Source organism: Marmota monax, unplaced genomic scaffold (genome assembly GCF_021218885.2).
Source record: "Marmota monax isolate L192 unplaced genomic scaffold, Marmota_monax_Labrador192_F-V1.1 WCK01_AAM20220418_F8-fsc00226, whole genome shotgun sequence".
In the NCBI taxonomy this organism is placed as follows: Eukaryota; Metazoa; Chordata; class Mammalia; order Rodentia; family Sciuridae; genus Marmota; species Marmota monax.
Window position 1 is genome coordinate 1,362,326 of NW_026693142.1, and position 14,822 is coordinate 1,377,147.

Consider the following 14,822-nt stretch of genomic DNA (forward strand, 5'->3'; position numbering starts at 1 on the left):
TTCATCAGTAATAGTAGTGTAAGCCAGCATTTCAAGGCGTATTGTTGACTGACACTTTTTGTCCGTGTTATTACTGATTGAGTTGCCCTTTTGATCTCGTGTATAATATTGTAATGATCTTGTACTAGAAGTGCCTGCTTTGCCACTTTCTTGTAACTTACTGTGTTGTATTATTTGCATTTTCTCTAATACATGAATTTGACACAAGATTTTTTTTTTCCAATCCAGTTTTTCTGTGTTCTGTTTCTTACTTACCCACATTTCAGAACATAAAGCCTTGAGGAATATTTCAGACCTTATCTAAAGCATAGCAACTTAAAACAAAATAAAGGCTTTTTTATGGAGAATCTCAAACATACAGAACAACAGAGACTAGTACAATTTGTTCTGATGTGTCTTTTAGCCAGCTTCAGTAGTTTTCAGTTAAAGGTAGTTTTTTTTCCTGTCTTTACCCGCACACAATGCCTACCTTCTGAATTATTTTGAAGTAAATCTAAGGTATTAAGATGATAGTTTAAGGTCTGAATCTTGGTGTGCTTTGGGGATTCTTTTATTTGGAAGTGCCCGCCGAGGGGAGCTCCTGGTCTAAGGACACACATACTTGAAGCTTTTGCCAAGGTGCTTTCTGTCCTTAGCAGTAGTGGATGAACATTTCTCTCACTTGGTGCATGAATAGTCTTTGTTGATGTGATAGATGACAAATGATTTTTGTTGGTTTAAGTGGTATTTATTTGATTTCGAGTGAGTCTTCATTAACAAGTTTGCTGCTATAGTCTGTGGCTGGCGCCCACTGGGCAGGTGCACTGACCCCCTTTGCTTTCCCTACAGTAGCTCTGAGAACTTCATAGAGGTATAACTGTGTCTTGAGAGGCTCATAGGGTCCTCATGGCCAGAAGCACAGAGTGTGCTACGTATGTCTCACTGTCAGAGAAGTTTTGCATGCGTAGTGCAAGGTCAGGATGAAGAAGGCTGGGATGACCACATTAGAATTTTAAAAACTTGGGTGAGATTGAGATGGAAGTGGGATGCCAGTTTATATTTCTTCTTTAGCTTCTCTGTGTTACTTGGCCTCAACTAGTGCATGGACAAGTGTACACCAAGGTGGTCTCTATCATAGGTGCCAGTGTTGGAGAATGTTGGGGAACCATTTTCTCTTTGTTTTTGAACTTCCACTGCTCAGGTCTTTGTTCTTGGGAGCCTGAGAGAGAACCATTCTTTTGCTTTCCTGCTTGCTTCTTTCCCCATAGAGGAACAACCTGTCTGGAAAGACTAGGAGGAAGGATTTCATTAGCATCCTTGGCCACTTTTTCTTCCTCTTGAGATCTATTTGTCCTACTTTCCTGTAGTTCATCCTGAGCTGAGCATAGCCTTCCCAAGCTGCTCTCCACGTTGCCTGAGAAAATAGTCTGCTCTATCTTATGGGGATGCATTGACAGCCACCTTTGGCCTCTGGTATTCAGTCTAGCTCTGAGAATTCCAGATTTTCCAGTGAAGTGGATATTCTCTTCTTGTTCCTGTGTCTGTTACTCAGTAGGTTGAGAATTGAGAGAGAAAGGCTGAATCCTTAGGCAAAGAGATTGTGGTCAGGGCCTATCACATATATTCCTTTTATCTGTTTGTTGAATTATTGGTTCATTTTACCAAATGCTTTATAGTTTAAGGACTGGGAATATAGCTCAGTGGTTGACCTTTTGCCTGTAATGCACAAAGCCCTAGGTTGATCCTCAGCCAAAAAAAAAAAAAAAAAAGTTAGAAATTCAAGGCATTAGCCTCTTGAATGAAATTTGGCTTTTATTGAATTGCTAATTTTTGAAGATTTCATGAGTTTTTATTTACTGACTTGGACTGTTGACTTGTGTTTGCCAGGACAGGCCTGGTTTGCGCCTGCTAATGGCAGCCCCTTTCACTGTCAGACTGGCCCAGCTAACAGAAACTTCATTGTGAGTCTTAAGCAGTGCGTTTTGTTGTCATAGAGATCCATCGGTTCTCCCTTCTGCAGATAAACTGATTGTGTGGCCCATGTTATTTTTATCTTAATGTAATATCAATGATAGACGGGGTCTTTTGGAACTAGAATTAATAGGATTTGTTATTTTTGGTTATCAGAAATACTGTAATAAAGAATATATTATCAAATTTGAGAGACCTATTTTTATATGGTATAAAAAAAGAAGGAAATATTGTTTCATCTTCAGATAGAAGATCAAGTCAGTTTTTCTACTTTGCCTTTTTAAATATAAATGTATCTGTATGTTTGATTGTCTTTTGGAGGAGGAGTTGTAATTTATGTATGCCTTTTATACATATGAATAATTTTAATAAGTAGGAAAAATGAAGTGCCCACCCCCCCCCAAGTCAGATGTTGGAGCACATTAGCCCAAAGAAGCTCAGAATTCCTGCTGGAGTCGCTGCTGGGCCGCTGCTTGACGATAGGTGCAGCACATGCTGTCAAACCCTGAAGGCTGGAGCTAGTAACATTTGTTTTCATACATGGTCTGTATTGGGAAAGCCAAAGTTTCTCCCCCTTTTCAGTTTATAGAGATCCAGTTATCTTAAAAATTGCTTATTTCTGAAGTTGCCCTTTTTATATTGCTTAAAGAGTTTATAGATTTTGGAAACGGTTAAATTTTTTCATATCCCCTGAATTTTCTTTTTTATTTTTTTGGTACTGAGACACTTTATCACTGAGCCACATCCCAACCCTTTTAGTTTAATTTTTATTTTGAGATAGAGTCTCACTTAGTTGTGTAGGGCCTTTCTGAATTGCTGAGGCTGGCCTTGAACTTGTGATCTTCCTCCCTCAAACTCCTGAGCCCCTGAGATTATAGGCATGCACCACCACATCCTACTATATATTAGTTACATCTTAAGGTTACCATTCTTTTTTGTGTATGATAAAGAAAAATTCTTTAGAATGCCCCACCTAGGCACCTCTTACTTTTGTTCTTTTGTGTTAAAATGAAAGTAAATTTGATATTACATTTGCTGCTTCTATACTTACTTGTCTGTGGTATCTAATAGTTACCCAGTATGCCAGATATGGGATCTCTGGATTGTCCATAGTAATATCAAATCGAGAGAACCTTTTAGATGGCAATGTTTTAATACATAAAGTCATAAATAATCCAGTGGAAATAATCCATTCAATGTGATTTTGCTCTTTTGTAACAAGTCTTTTTATGGAAGTGACACACATTAATGAGATTTCTTATTTTAATTAGAATCAGTCGGATTTGTCAGATGAAGAGCTAAATGATGATCTTTTACAGAGTGATAATGAAGATGAAGAAAATTTCAGGTATTCAGTATTAACTCATTAAAATTTCTTTATTTAACTAAATTGATAGGAACTGTTTGTGATTTATAGTTATAATGAAGTATAATTGAGTAATGTGGTATTGTATCCAACATATGATTACATTCTGAATGGGATATTAGTGTCTTCTGATGTAGAAACAAGCATACGCCAGGTTCTGTAAACGGATCAGCTGCCTGAATCCAGGGCAGGACCTGCATCTGGTGGCCAGTGAGGTCTGTTCATCTCGCCATAGATGCCAGTACAGATTTATGCTGCTTCTCAAAAAGCGCTCTATGGGAGGAGGACAGTGGCACAACTTAGTGCAGGGGCTGGGATTCGGTATGGCTGTCTTGGTTTCATTTGAGGCAGTTTGTATTAATAAATACCTGTTTTCTGAATTACCATTTGGAGAGAGATACTTACTTCCACCTACCTCTGGTAAGTGGAAACAATTTTCAATTAAATGAGGAAACATTGGGGAAATATAAATACATGTGTTGGTTATAAATATAATGAACAAAATATGTGTCATGTAGATTTGTAACAGTTTTCTAACCTAAAGTGATAGATGGGTAAAAATACAGCTTTTAATTATTCTGCCAGGTAGCTAAATTTTCTGATTCTGTTCTTTGACATCATTTTTATATTTTGATCTTTTGAGTTAGGCTGGCCTTGAAATACATCTTTTGAATCTTAGAGTAGTTTAAAGTCTATGTGATATATTCAGTGTTTTGTTAGGACTGGACACTTAACAGGTGTGAACATAGCTTTATTTGAATAATCTTGCATTTGGAACATTATCATCATATTATTTGGCATTTAGCCATTATGGTTTAATAAATGCAATATGTTTTTTGCCTTTTCAAAGCCCTCTTTTTACTCAGAAATTGCTAATTTAAAACAATTTTGAGATATTTATGACTGGCCTAAATTTTATGTGAACATTGAAATGTATCTTCTTGCAGGTTTTTTTTGGACATCTTCAAGGATGTCTTTACCACTCAACTACATCTCCAGTCTTTTTATTTTTTGAGATAGGGTCTCTCGCTATGTTGCTGAGGGTCTTGCTAAGTTGTCAAACTTGTGATCCTCCTGCCTCAGCTTTCTTAGTTGCTGGGATTACAGGTGTGTGCCACTGTGCTTGGCTTACCCTACAGATTTTTAATCTTATAAAGAGTTTTTTACTTGGAATTTATATCATAGGCTTTAAAAAGAAACCATTTTGTTCTTAAAATTCCAACTATTGTTTTTTGCTTATAGAATAGTACTCTTAGTTTACACTCAGCAAACAGATCGTATTCATTTCATTTCAGTGAATGGAAAACGTTGTTTCAGTCTTGGATTTACCAGTCACATCTGCTTCCTCATCTGTTGAGTGGGTTCTTCTGGTCCCAAAGACTCCAGCTGCTGAGTGGAGGCCCAGTCTGCATCATGAGTCCTGTTGTGGCTCAGGGTGGCTCCTGGAGCTGTGTTTTCACTCGCTGGGAAAGTGCTTTGGTCAGGGACAGGCATAACTTTTCACCAGCCGTAGTTTAAACAACTCATGTATGTATGTCATGGTTTAATTTTGAGCTCCACTCTCATTGGGTGTCTTCCTTTGTATTTTTCCAGTTCTCAGGGTGTCACGATTAATCTGAATACTACATCTGGCATGGTTACATCATTTGAACTATCTGACAACACGAATGACCAATCTGGAGAACAAGAGTCTGAGTATGAACAAGGAGAGGATGAGATAGCTTACCACAAATCCGACGGACCAGAATTGTACACTCAGGAGTACCCCGAGGAAGGACAGTACGATGAAGGCCATGACGCGGAGTTGACAGAAGACCAGATAGAGTATGGGGAAGAGCCAGAGGAGGAGCAGCTGTACAGTGACGAAGTGTTGGACATTGAAATCAATGAACCTTTAGATGAGTTTACAGTGAGTCTTTCCTCCTTTGTATGGCCAAAGATAACATGGCTTCCTGCTCATGGGTTTCTAGACTGATTTGAAATCTGTTTACCTCCCTTGGGAGGGAGGGAAATTAGACCTTATTATCACTGTCTGCCAGTTTCTTTATCTGAGCTATGACAAAGTTTGTGTTGACAGCTTGTTTGGCCAGAGGTAATGCTCTTTTGTCATTCTGGAAGGCTGCAAAGAATGGTGACCTTGAGGCTTGCACCCTGAGGAAGGGAGCAGCTTTGTGTGGTGGAGATACACTGTCAATTGATGGAAGTACTTAATGCAGAGCTTTCATCCAGGCTTTAGCCAAGATCTGATAAAGTCCTTCTAAGGTGAAAAGATTATTGACCTGCTAAAGACATCTTCAAGGTGCTAATATTCCAGTGATTGATGTCCTGTTCATTCATCCTTTTTGTAACTGAGAACTGTCTAAACCTGAATAAAGAGATTGGAGGTTAGTTTAAGAAATGTCACACATAATTTGTTATCTGTGATCAGGAAGCAAAGATTGTGCTGATTTTTTATTTCAAAAGATGGTTTTGGTAGTTGGCATTTTTTTGTTTGTTGAACCATAAGGAAAGAAAAAGGCACTAATGTAAGATTGTTCGCCTGACAAAATGATTTGTCATCAAAAAAGGTTTTTTTGTGTGTGTGTTTGTTTTTTTAAATGAGCACTTAATGACAATTGCAGGAGGGGCATGATCTCCTGGGTTATGTGGAGCCTTAGGGCTCCCAGAGCTCCAGGGTCCTTCCTATTGAGGCAAAGTGGGAACCGGACGGAACCGGGCTAGCCCTAACCCAGTATCCAGAGCCCTTCTGAGGCAGGAGTGGCTCTCTCAGCTCCTTATGTCTTCACTCAGAGTGTGCTTCCATTTGGTGAGAACATTTAAGAATTGCTGGATGTTAGACATTTATATGTGCATGAGTGGTTTTGAAAAGAATTAATTATGTAGAACCTTGGAATATTTAGTTTTAGTCCCTGTTGTGGTTGCTGAAGGTGTCTCAGTAGTTAGTTTGCTTGTTCCTCAGTAGCTAGTCATGAAAAGATCTTTGTGGTTTAGTAAGGAGTCTGGTAAAGGCATCTTGGGGACTTTTTTGATAGCTCTGTGTTTTGGTAATAAATTGGTACCAGGTGGACAGGTGCCTTCTAGTGTGTTCACATACTTTCTTAAAGTGAGACTGTAATTTGAAATGCTTTTTAAAAATTAGTCTTTCAAAAATTGACTAGTTATTTCCTAGTGACAGTATTATTTCCACTGGTTATCAGTAACAAAGCATTGGCTCATTGTCTCTGGGGGTCTCTTTCCCCTACAAATTCGGTAGTGCAGCCTGTCTTCACTTAGTTCAGCCCTGGGACACAGATAGTGCTCTACCATGGAAAACATGGAATCTGGTCCTGCCTGTGATGGTGGGATTTTAGAAGGACAAATCAGTGTGGAAAGTGCCCTGTAGAGCCCGTGAGTGCTGCTGCATGGGAGTGTGTCTCACTTGGCTTTCTTGTGGAGTGGTGTAAGAATTTCCTGTTCTGTGTTCCACAATCTAAATAAAGCCTCATCGGTGATAAAGATCATTTTAGTCATACAGAATGTTGGATTACAGGTCATTGAATAGAATAGATTGGGGGATTTAAAAGTACTCATAGAACTATATCATATTAAAATGAATTAATTATTTTCAGAATTAAATAAAACCTTAAAGTAAAAATTTACTTGGAAATTCTAAATGTGTGTTAATGTTTTCACAGAGTTGTTTATACACTTTAAAGGTGAGGGAAAATGGTAGGATATTATTTCATGAGCAGTGTCATCCCACCTTAATGTACCTGGTATGGCAGCTATGGCCACCTTATATTTTTCATAGTTGTCACAGTAGTGTGTCTGAAATGGCCCATTGGGTGGAAAGAGAGGTGCCGGATTGACATGGAATGCTTGGCTTGGCTCAGTTCGGGGCCTCTCTCGGTTTCTTCTAGGCTGAAAGGGGTGTGCAGATGATTTATTTACTCATTATTAGACTGAGGAGTCATGAGTAGATTGTGTCTCCATACCTCAGTGGCAAGCAATTTATTAACTGACTTGTTTAACTGGTTCCTTGTCCTTAGAATTCGACAGCCTGCATGATGAAACCCCACGAGCTATTTCTGTACATCATTTGGAATGCTTTTTGTGCATGCCTGGCTGTGGAATCAGAAGACCACAGCTTTAGGGTCAGGAGGGACACTGTCAGACCTGTGCAGAGGGAATGTCCAGAGACACTGAAGGAGTGGGAGGCACAACTTTGGCATTCTTTCTTACAATACTCCAGAGAACAAAATTCTTAAGTCTGTAGATTTTGCAGGTGCTATTTTTGAGAGTAAATTGTAATTTCATTTTAAAATTTGTAATAGTGAGGACTCTATATTGGTTAGTAGTGGACAAAATATTAGAAAATTGTTGGTGACATAATTTAATTGAAGTCTTTAGAGCCTGTAATATTAACAGAGATTGGGGTTTTATAAAACACTGTTCTGTATAAACGGTTGCAGATTGACGGTTTATGTAAAGGGTAGCAGATTTGTTTCTCAGTGAGATTCCAGTGGTGTAGACTGAACCCCATTGTATATTTGCTGATAATCTGACTAGCATCACTGGCCTTACTTGGATCTGATGGTTTTGCTGCGTGATTCAAGGGTGGTAGTAGTTGTTCTCTTAATGGAGAGCTTGCAGTCTCTCCAGCAGAACAGAAGGCAGTCGTGGGAAGTGAGGTGAGCACTTGGCGACAGCGGTGTTCTTGGGGGTGTAGACAAGATTGTCACACTATGTGGTGAGTTAGGGTCTGTACTTGCTTGTTCTTCCGTGGTTGCCTGCTTGTCACTACTGCGGTGCTCATTTTTTAACAAGTGTGCAGCAACACTGGGAAGATACCCACACTGAGTAGATAGAACCTGATCGGCTTCTATCAGGAGTAGCCCTGCTTTCTGTGGTAGTGTTTTTGTCTCCAAAAGTAATGTCCTTACATTCCATACAAACCTGGAGTCGTCCTCCCTGCTCAAGGGAGGGGCCTGGTGAAGAACCTGATAGACCCGGATTCTAAAGGGCATCTATGTGGAGTTGGATCACCCATACTGTAGTTGTCTCTCCCACTGTGAAAGTGGTGAGGGCTGGGCGTGATTTCAGCCCCCTGCCAGGCTTCCTGGGGAGAGAGCACATGTATGTGCACATGTTCTGAAGTTTCCTTTCCCTTAGGTTGATGGTAAAGAGATACTTCACAGGGTGCCTGGATATGGAAGCCACACACAGGCCACCAACCTTGGTGATGGGGTTTACTCTATGGGCCCTGTTCAAATTTAACATGGAGAGGAATGCTTTGCGCTTTGTGCTCAGGCAGGGACTGCTGTAGCAAAATCTGCCAAAATAACTGACATGGGTCATAGAGATGAAAAGTGCTTAAACAAACAAAAACACCCAAAAGCTGTGTGAGAAAAACTTGTTTTCTCTTCAATGGCCGTCAGGATGAAGAACACTTGCAGGCTTATGGTGGGCAACAAGGGCTGCAAGAGCAGGAAGACTGTGTTGCTGAAGATGAATTAGATGAGATTACTGATTCCCAGGTTGCTCCTGAGACCCAAGAGGTATTTGTTCAACTTTTAAAAAGAGTCAAAAAGTTTGCTGGTGTTCCTCCCCTCCCCCTACCCCAGATTTAAAATGAGCATCTTTCAGCATTAGTGAAAAGTTGAGACATCTCTTCTCTGAACTTAGTAAAAACCCAGGCTTTCTAGACTCAGGGGAGTGAGTACTGCTCTTCTGTGGTTTCTGGGTACTATCTACCCTTCAAGTGTTCTTGTTTGTTTATTTATTAGGTACTGGGGATTGAACCGAGGGCCACTTAACCACTGAGATACATCCCCAATCCTTTTTATTTTGTTTTGAGACAGGGTTTTACTAAATTGCTGAGGCTGGCCTCAGCCTCCCGAGTTGGTGGGATTATAGGTGTGTGTCCTGTCGTCCGGCTTGTTAAAGTGTTTTAAATGTTTTTTGGGCTTATCTCTCAAAACATGTAATGTATATGTTAGTGCTTTGAAAGCAGTGCTATATAATTAGTTTATTTGAACCATTGAAAAAATACTGCAAGATTCCCTATCTTTAGTTGCTGATTTGGGTTGAAGAAACAAGAACCAAGAGGCTTGATCCTTGCCCTCAAGGGACTTGCAGTCTAACATAGGGAGTCAAAAGATGTGTGCCAATCTCTGTAATGTAAAAGCAGAAAAAGTGACACCTTCCAGGAGAGGCTCAGTCATGGTGCAGTGTGAGCAACTTAACTAGGGCACCTGAGGGGTGATGGCTGGGCTCCAAGACAGTGTAGAAGAGGTGATCCTTTGAAATAGGCATGGGAGATGGTATTTCCTGGACTGTGAGAGCTGGGGAGGGCTGTGGGTGACTGCCATTCTTGCTCTAGAACTGGCCCCTGTGGCCAAGTGTGTAGGCCACAGAATCATTCCTTAGCCCAGGACCTGTTGATTTTCTTAAAATTTTTCTTTATTACTGATTTTTTTTCTCAATTTTTCTTAATGCCCCCTTTCCCTCAAGAGACATGAAAATATTTGTTTATTAATTTAGGCCATTTGTTTACCTAGGATGTGAGACCAAGGTTTTTGATACTCAGTTCATAAAACATTCTGTGCGCCCATTCTTTTTCTGAGGTGTATGATGCTGTGATAGAGTCTGAATGCATGTTGGGTACAATAAGAGCATTTACTGGACATGCCCTTTCTCCCACCCACAAGCTAAATTTGAGTTTTCTTCTTGTGCTTTGTCTGTCTCACTATTTGAAATAATTTTAAAATTAGAGAAAAGATACAAGTAGAACAAGTGGGCCGAGGATGTTGCTTAGTGGTAGAGGGCTTCCCTAGTGTGCCTGAGGCCCTGGGTTCCATTCCCAGCACTCAAACAAGAAAAATAAAAGTGCAGTACAAGGGACTCTTTACCCAGATTTACCAGCTGTGGAATAGGTTCTTTAGGGAACCAAGACAGAATTAGAGGAGATGTTACAGACCCAGGGAAATCAAGATGATGGGGGAGTGGGGTTCCCACTGAATTCTGTTGTACTCACCCTGGTGTGATGCTCATGTAATTTAGTCAGAAGACATCTGAGAAAGAAATCTACTCAGGACGTAGGAGTTAATATTCAGTAGACAGTACGATTAGTACATTCAGATGAGTGCCATCCAAAGAAGGATGGATAATGTGAGAAAGTAATTGGAAAAAGGAGTAGTATGTGAGCTATAAGTATATGAAAATATACTCAGTAACTAAAAAGCAAACTTGAGCATTTAAAAACCTGTTTTATTTAATAATGGCAAAAGTGAATGTTATTGGTCAGTTCTCCTTCAGTTGGGGGAGCATATTGGAAACATTCTCAGGAGACAATTTTCCATGGGTGCTTCAGGTTTCTGCACATTTTGAGAGCAAATTACTGGCCGCCCTTTGTTGCACAGCCTCTTTAGGGGTGTTTATGTAGGTGGTGGCTTTGAAGACATGCTGTCTTCTCTGGAGCAGACTTGCTTCCAGACTGCCGTGACAAGTCCAGTTTCCTGTGCCCCACAGCTGAAGGATGTGGAACACAGTAACCCCAGGGAGAAAGGAGGACAACGGGTCCTGGGGGAGAGGGAAAACAATGAGCTCTGGCCTTTCACCCTCCGTTTCCCAGCAACAATGGGCTCTAAACTTTCACAATTTCCCATTCTAAACCCGTTTTCCTGACTGCCCAGCCAATACATTCTGCTGTGATTAAGTGTGTATGATTAAGTATCTAATGATTAAATCACACTGAACATTCTGCTATGATTAACTCTGACCAAACCCTATAAAAATCAGACCCTCTTGTAACCAGTTGCCATTTTTTCTCCTGAAAATGTGCCATTTATTTCTCCTGAAAATGTGCTGTTTATTTAATAAAGCATACTTTGCTGGTCCATTGAAGTCTGTCCCTGTTTTGGTCATTTTTGGTTTCAACAGCCCCTCCCAGAGTTACAACCCCTCTGGCAGGGAGTCACTTGCCTTCTTCATGTGGCCCCGTGGGAACAGGGCTTCAGGAAGCTGGTCAAAAGTGATGCTGCTGGTGTTGTAAGTAATAAAATTGTCCCAGTCTCTGACCAGGAGCCTGGTCTTCTCACAGCTTTCAGGAAACAGTGGCAGGCTAACTTTCACCTTGCAAGAAGAACAAGATCAGACCCTTCATTGTCTTTAAAGGTGCCTGCAGCCTTAAATAGCACTTGTGCCTTGGCTCAGCAGTTTCACTACAGTGAATTTATCCAAAGGAATTAATTAAGATGGGATAAGAAATACATGCACCAGGTATTCGAAGCACTGAAAATAAATGGAACAAATGTAAACTTTTGTAAAGGGTTAAATAAATTCTGATAATCTTGCAGTAGAATATGGTATAACACCTGATGCCTTAGCTCTTAAATGAAAGATGCTCATGATAAAGAAAGAGAAAGAGCAAGGTAATATGGTTCCTTTCCTTCAGCTTTACAATATATAGCCAAGTGTATGTGTCTAAGTCTTTTAAAGTCTGAATGAAGATGAAACTAGCAATAGTGATTGCCTCTAGATGGTGGGATTACTCTAGAATTTTCCAATTAAAAAAATAATTTAGCTGTGTACAACATAATATATAAGTCAACAATATTATTATCTTTTTTTCTGAAATGTGAAGAAACGGAATGCAACCTAATCTGAAAGGCAGAGAACTAGAGACTGCATATGTTGAACTCCTATGATTTCTTATTGTATGGAACTTCCTGCAGGTTGCTTTCTGGAGATATTTTTAGGAGGAAAAGTAAAATCTCATGTTTTGGCTGGTTGTGATGGTGTATGCCTACAATACAAACATTCTATATAGATAATAAATCCTCTGTAGAATATTAATGCTTATCTTTGTACTGTTTTCCAGAGAGGGTTGATGATTTTCTATGTATTTTGGCTATCCAATCTACTGGTAGTTACATGCTTTATGAATATTTACTTTGAACCTGTGGATTGTGTTTTCGTTTTCTTAAATGTGCCTTTTCATGAACAGAAAATTTTCATTTAAGTAGAGATTAAGTAATTTGTGAGCTAAGAAGTCTTTGTCTACCTCAAGGTTACAGTTACCTTTCTTCTAGAAGCTTCCTAGTGTTGGCTAGCTGCAGTTGAGACTGTCTGTCTCAGCTGGTCGGTGTGTGGAAGGAGATTGTCTACATTTCAGTCTCTTTCTGGAAATCTGTCTTCCTGTCGATTCATTTTTATGTCCTTATGCCAGTACTACAGTTTTATCATGGAGTCAGGTAGTATGAATCCATCAATTTTGTTTTTCCTTTTCAAGAGTATTTTAGCTATTCTTGGGCTTTGAATTTCCATGTAAATTCTGGGAGGTATTTGCCAATATCTACTGGTTGGAGATGGTATGGTATCTTTAAATCAAATTGGGAAAACTAGCATCTTAATGATCATGTTGCCTTTTAGAAAGACTGCAGTTCTTTCTGTACAGTCTGAACCTTTTCTGTACACTCTAGCGCTGAGCTGCAACCCCAGCCCTATTTCTGTGGTCTTAATTGAGCTCTAGTACAGGTTCTGACCACAGCAGAAGCATGAGAACGGACATTCTGGCCTTGCTATTTACTTAGGGGAGATATTCAGGATTTCATCATTAAGTATATCAGCGGGAAGTATTACGTCAAATTGAAAAAGTTCTTTTCTGTCTCTAGGTTGTTGAAATTAAAAAAAAAAAATTGAAATCTATGTATTTTCAGTGCTTTTTCTGTATCTGTTGACATAATGGTGGTCTGTATCCCTTATTTTTGTATGAATTAAATTAACTTTTAAAAAAACGAATCCAAACAATTTCATTTCACCAGTTTTTCTACAAATATCTTCTTTCTGTTCTGGAATTCGGTCCAGAGCACCGCATTGTTGTGGGTCTCCCATGTGTCCTCTATTCTGGAAGTTGCTTAGTTTTCTTGTTGTTTTGTGACCATGACACTCTTAAGTGCAGGCCAGGTATCTTGTGGAACTCCTGCCAGTCTGGGCTTTTCTCCTGGTAGACTGAAGTTGAGCTTGTAGAGAGTATTCCAGAGCTGAAGGACCCTCTTAGCCTTCCCTACTCAGGTAAGGAAGTGTCTTATGTTTCTTGTCTTCTTGAGAACGAGGCTGTCTTTCCAGAGGGGGATGGAAAGACTTGCACTGCACCTCCTAGAACATCTGCATGTATTTGAAATTCTTCAGTAGCTAAGATTTGTTAAATTGACAAATTTAACAAATTTAACCTTGCATTTTTAAATAAACCCCACTTGGTGGTGGTATTTTGCTAGATTTATGTGGTTTTATTTTTTGAAGAATTTTTATATCTGCATAAATGAAGGCTATTGATCAGTAATATTTTTTTTCTTTATTTTTATACGATTTGGTTTCCTAACCATCTCAACTATTAAATTTTCACTGTTGGCAGAATCAGATACTTTGATTTGTGTCTGGTAATATCATACTGGATCACTCAGTTATTCTATAAATAAGCATTAAAATCTTGGGTCATTTTTGTAAGCTGTGTTTTTCTATAGAGGTAAGTACTTTTATGATGATTTTCATATGATCTTTTATTAAAAATTAAAAGTGAAGTCAAATGTAGTGTTATAAACATATATTTACATTTTAATTTGTAGATCAAATTAAATTAGATCAGGTATCCTTAGTATCTGTACTCATCACGCAGGAGTAATTGATGGCATAAATAAGCAGGAGGCCTAGGACTTAGTGACAGTTTTTGCAGTGTGTGATTCAGTCTTGTCTGGGCTCAACTATTAGACCAGAACCTTGAGTTCTAGGACATCTCCATCACTCTAGAAATTGTCCTGGGTTAGCCTTGTGTAGTAATGCCCACCTGCCACTCCTGACCACTGGACAGTGGTATCATTTTGTCTCTTGGAGGATGTCAAATAAATGAAATTCTTGCAGTGTGTGACTTTCTGCCATTCTTTTGCAGTTCCATCCCAGTTGTGTCAGGTTTGCTCCTTTTTTTTTTTCATTTAACTTTTTTAGTTTTTATTGGTGTTGTAGTTATACATAATATCAGGATTTATTATGCTATATTCATACATGCACCTAACATAGCTCAGTCTCTTTCTCTAGTACTTCCCCTCTCCTCTTTCTTCCCCCATCCACTTGTTCTACTCTACTGATCTGCCTTATAGTATTTTATCATTTTAATTAATATTAACATTATAGTGTAAGCAGGTTGTGATATATTTGTATGTGAACATAGCATACTTTGGTTGATTTGTGCCCTGGTACTTCCCCAGAATTTACTCCTTTGTATTGCTCAGTTGCATTCCAGAGTTTGATGTTCATCATTCATTCACTGAAGGACGAATTTCCATTTTGATGATCCTGCACAAAACTATAGACGTTTTCCAGGAGGCTTTTATTTGAACATAAGTAATCATCTCTCTAGGATGACTTTCTAGGAATGGGGCTTCTGGGTGATAAACTGTATCTTCCCCCTCCCTTGGCTGGCTGTAATTAGTTTCAAGGAAACAAATTTTATCTTGTCTCAAATTTCTTAGTT

At 39.3% G+C, this 14,822-nt stretch overlaps 1 protein-coding gene across 5 annotated transcripts in view; it reads left to right on the plus strand.

Annotated features, from left to right (window-relative positions):
• Nucleotides 1-14,822, plus strand: part of Rbm33 (RNA binding motif protein 33) — a 98,620-nt gene that overhangs the window by 23,466 nt on the left and 60,332 nt on the right. For 3 of the 5 annotated variants that reach the window (XM_046455134.2, XM_058582857.1, XM_046455135.2), the window contains exons 4-6: nucleotides 3,222-3,298; nucleotides 4,910-5,225; nucleotides 8,734-8,853. In XM_046455134.2, the coding sequence (XP_046311090.1) occupies nucleotides 3,222-3,298; nucleotides 4,910-5,225; nucleotides 8,734-8,853 (513 nt within the window). The remainder of the gene's footprint in view (nucleotides 1-3,221; nucleotides 3,299-4,909; nucleotides 5,226-8,733; nucleotides 8,854-14,822) is intronic. The other 2 variants (XM_046455136.2, XM_046455137.2) reach the window with 1 other exon arrangement.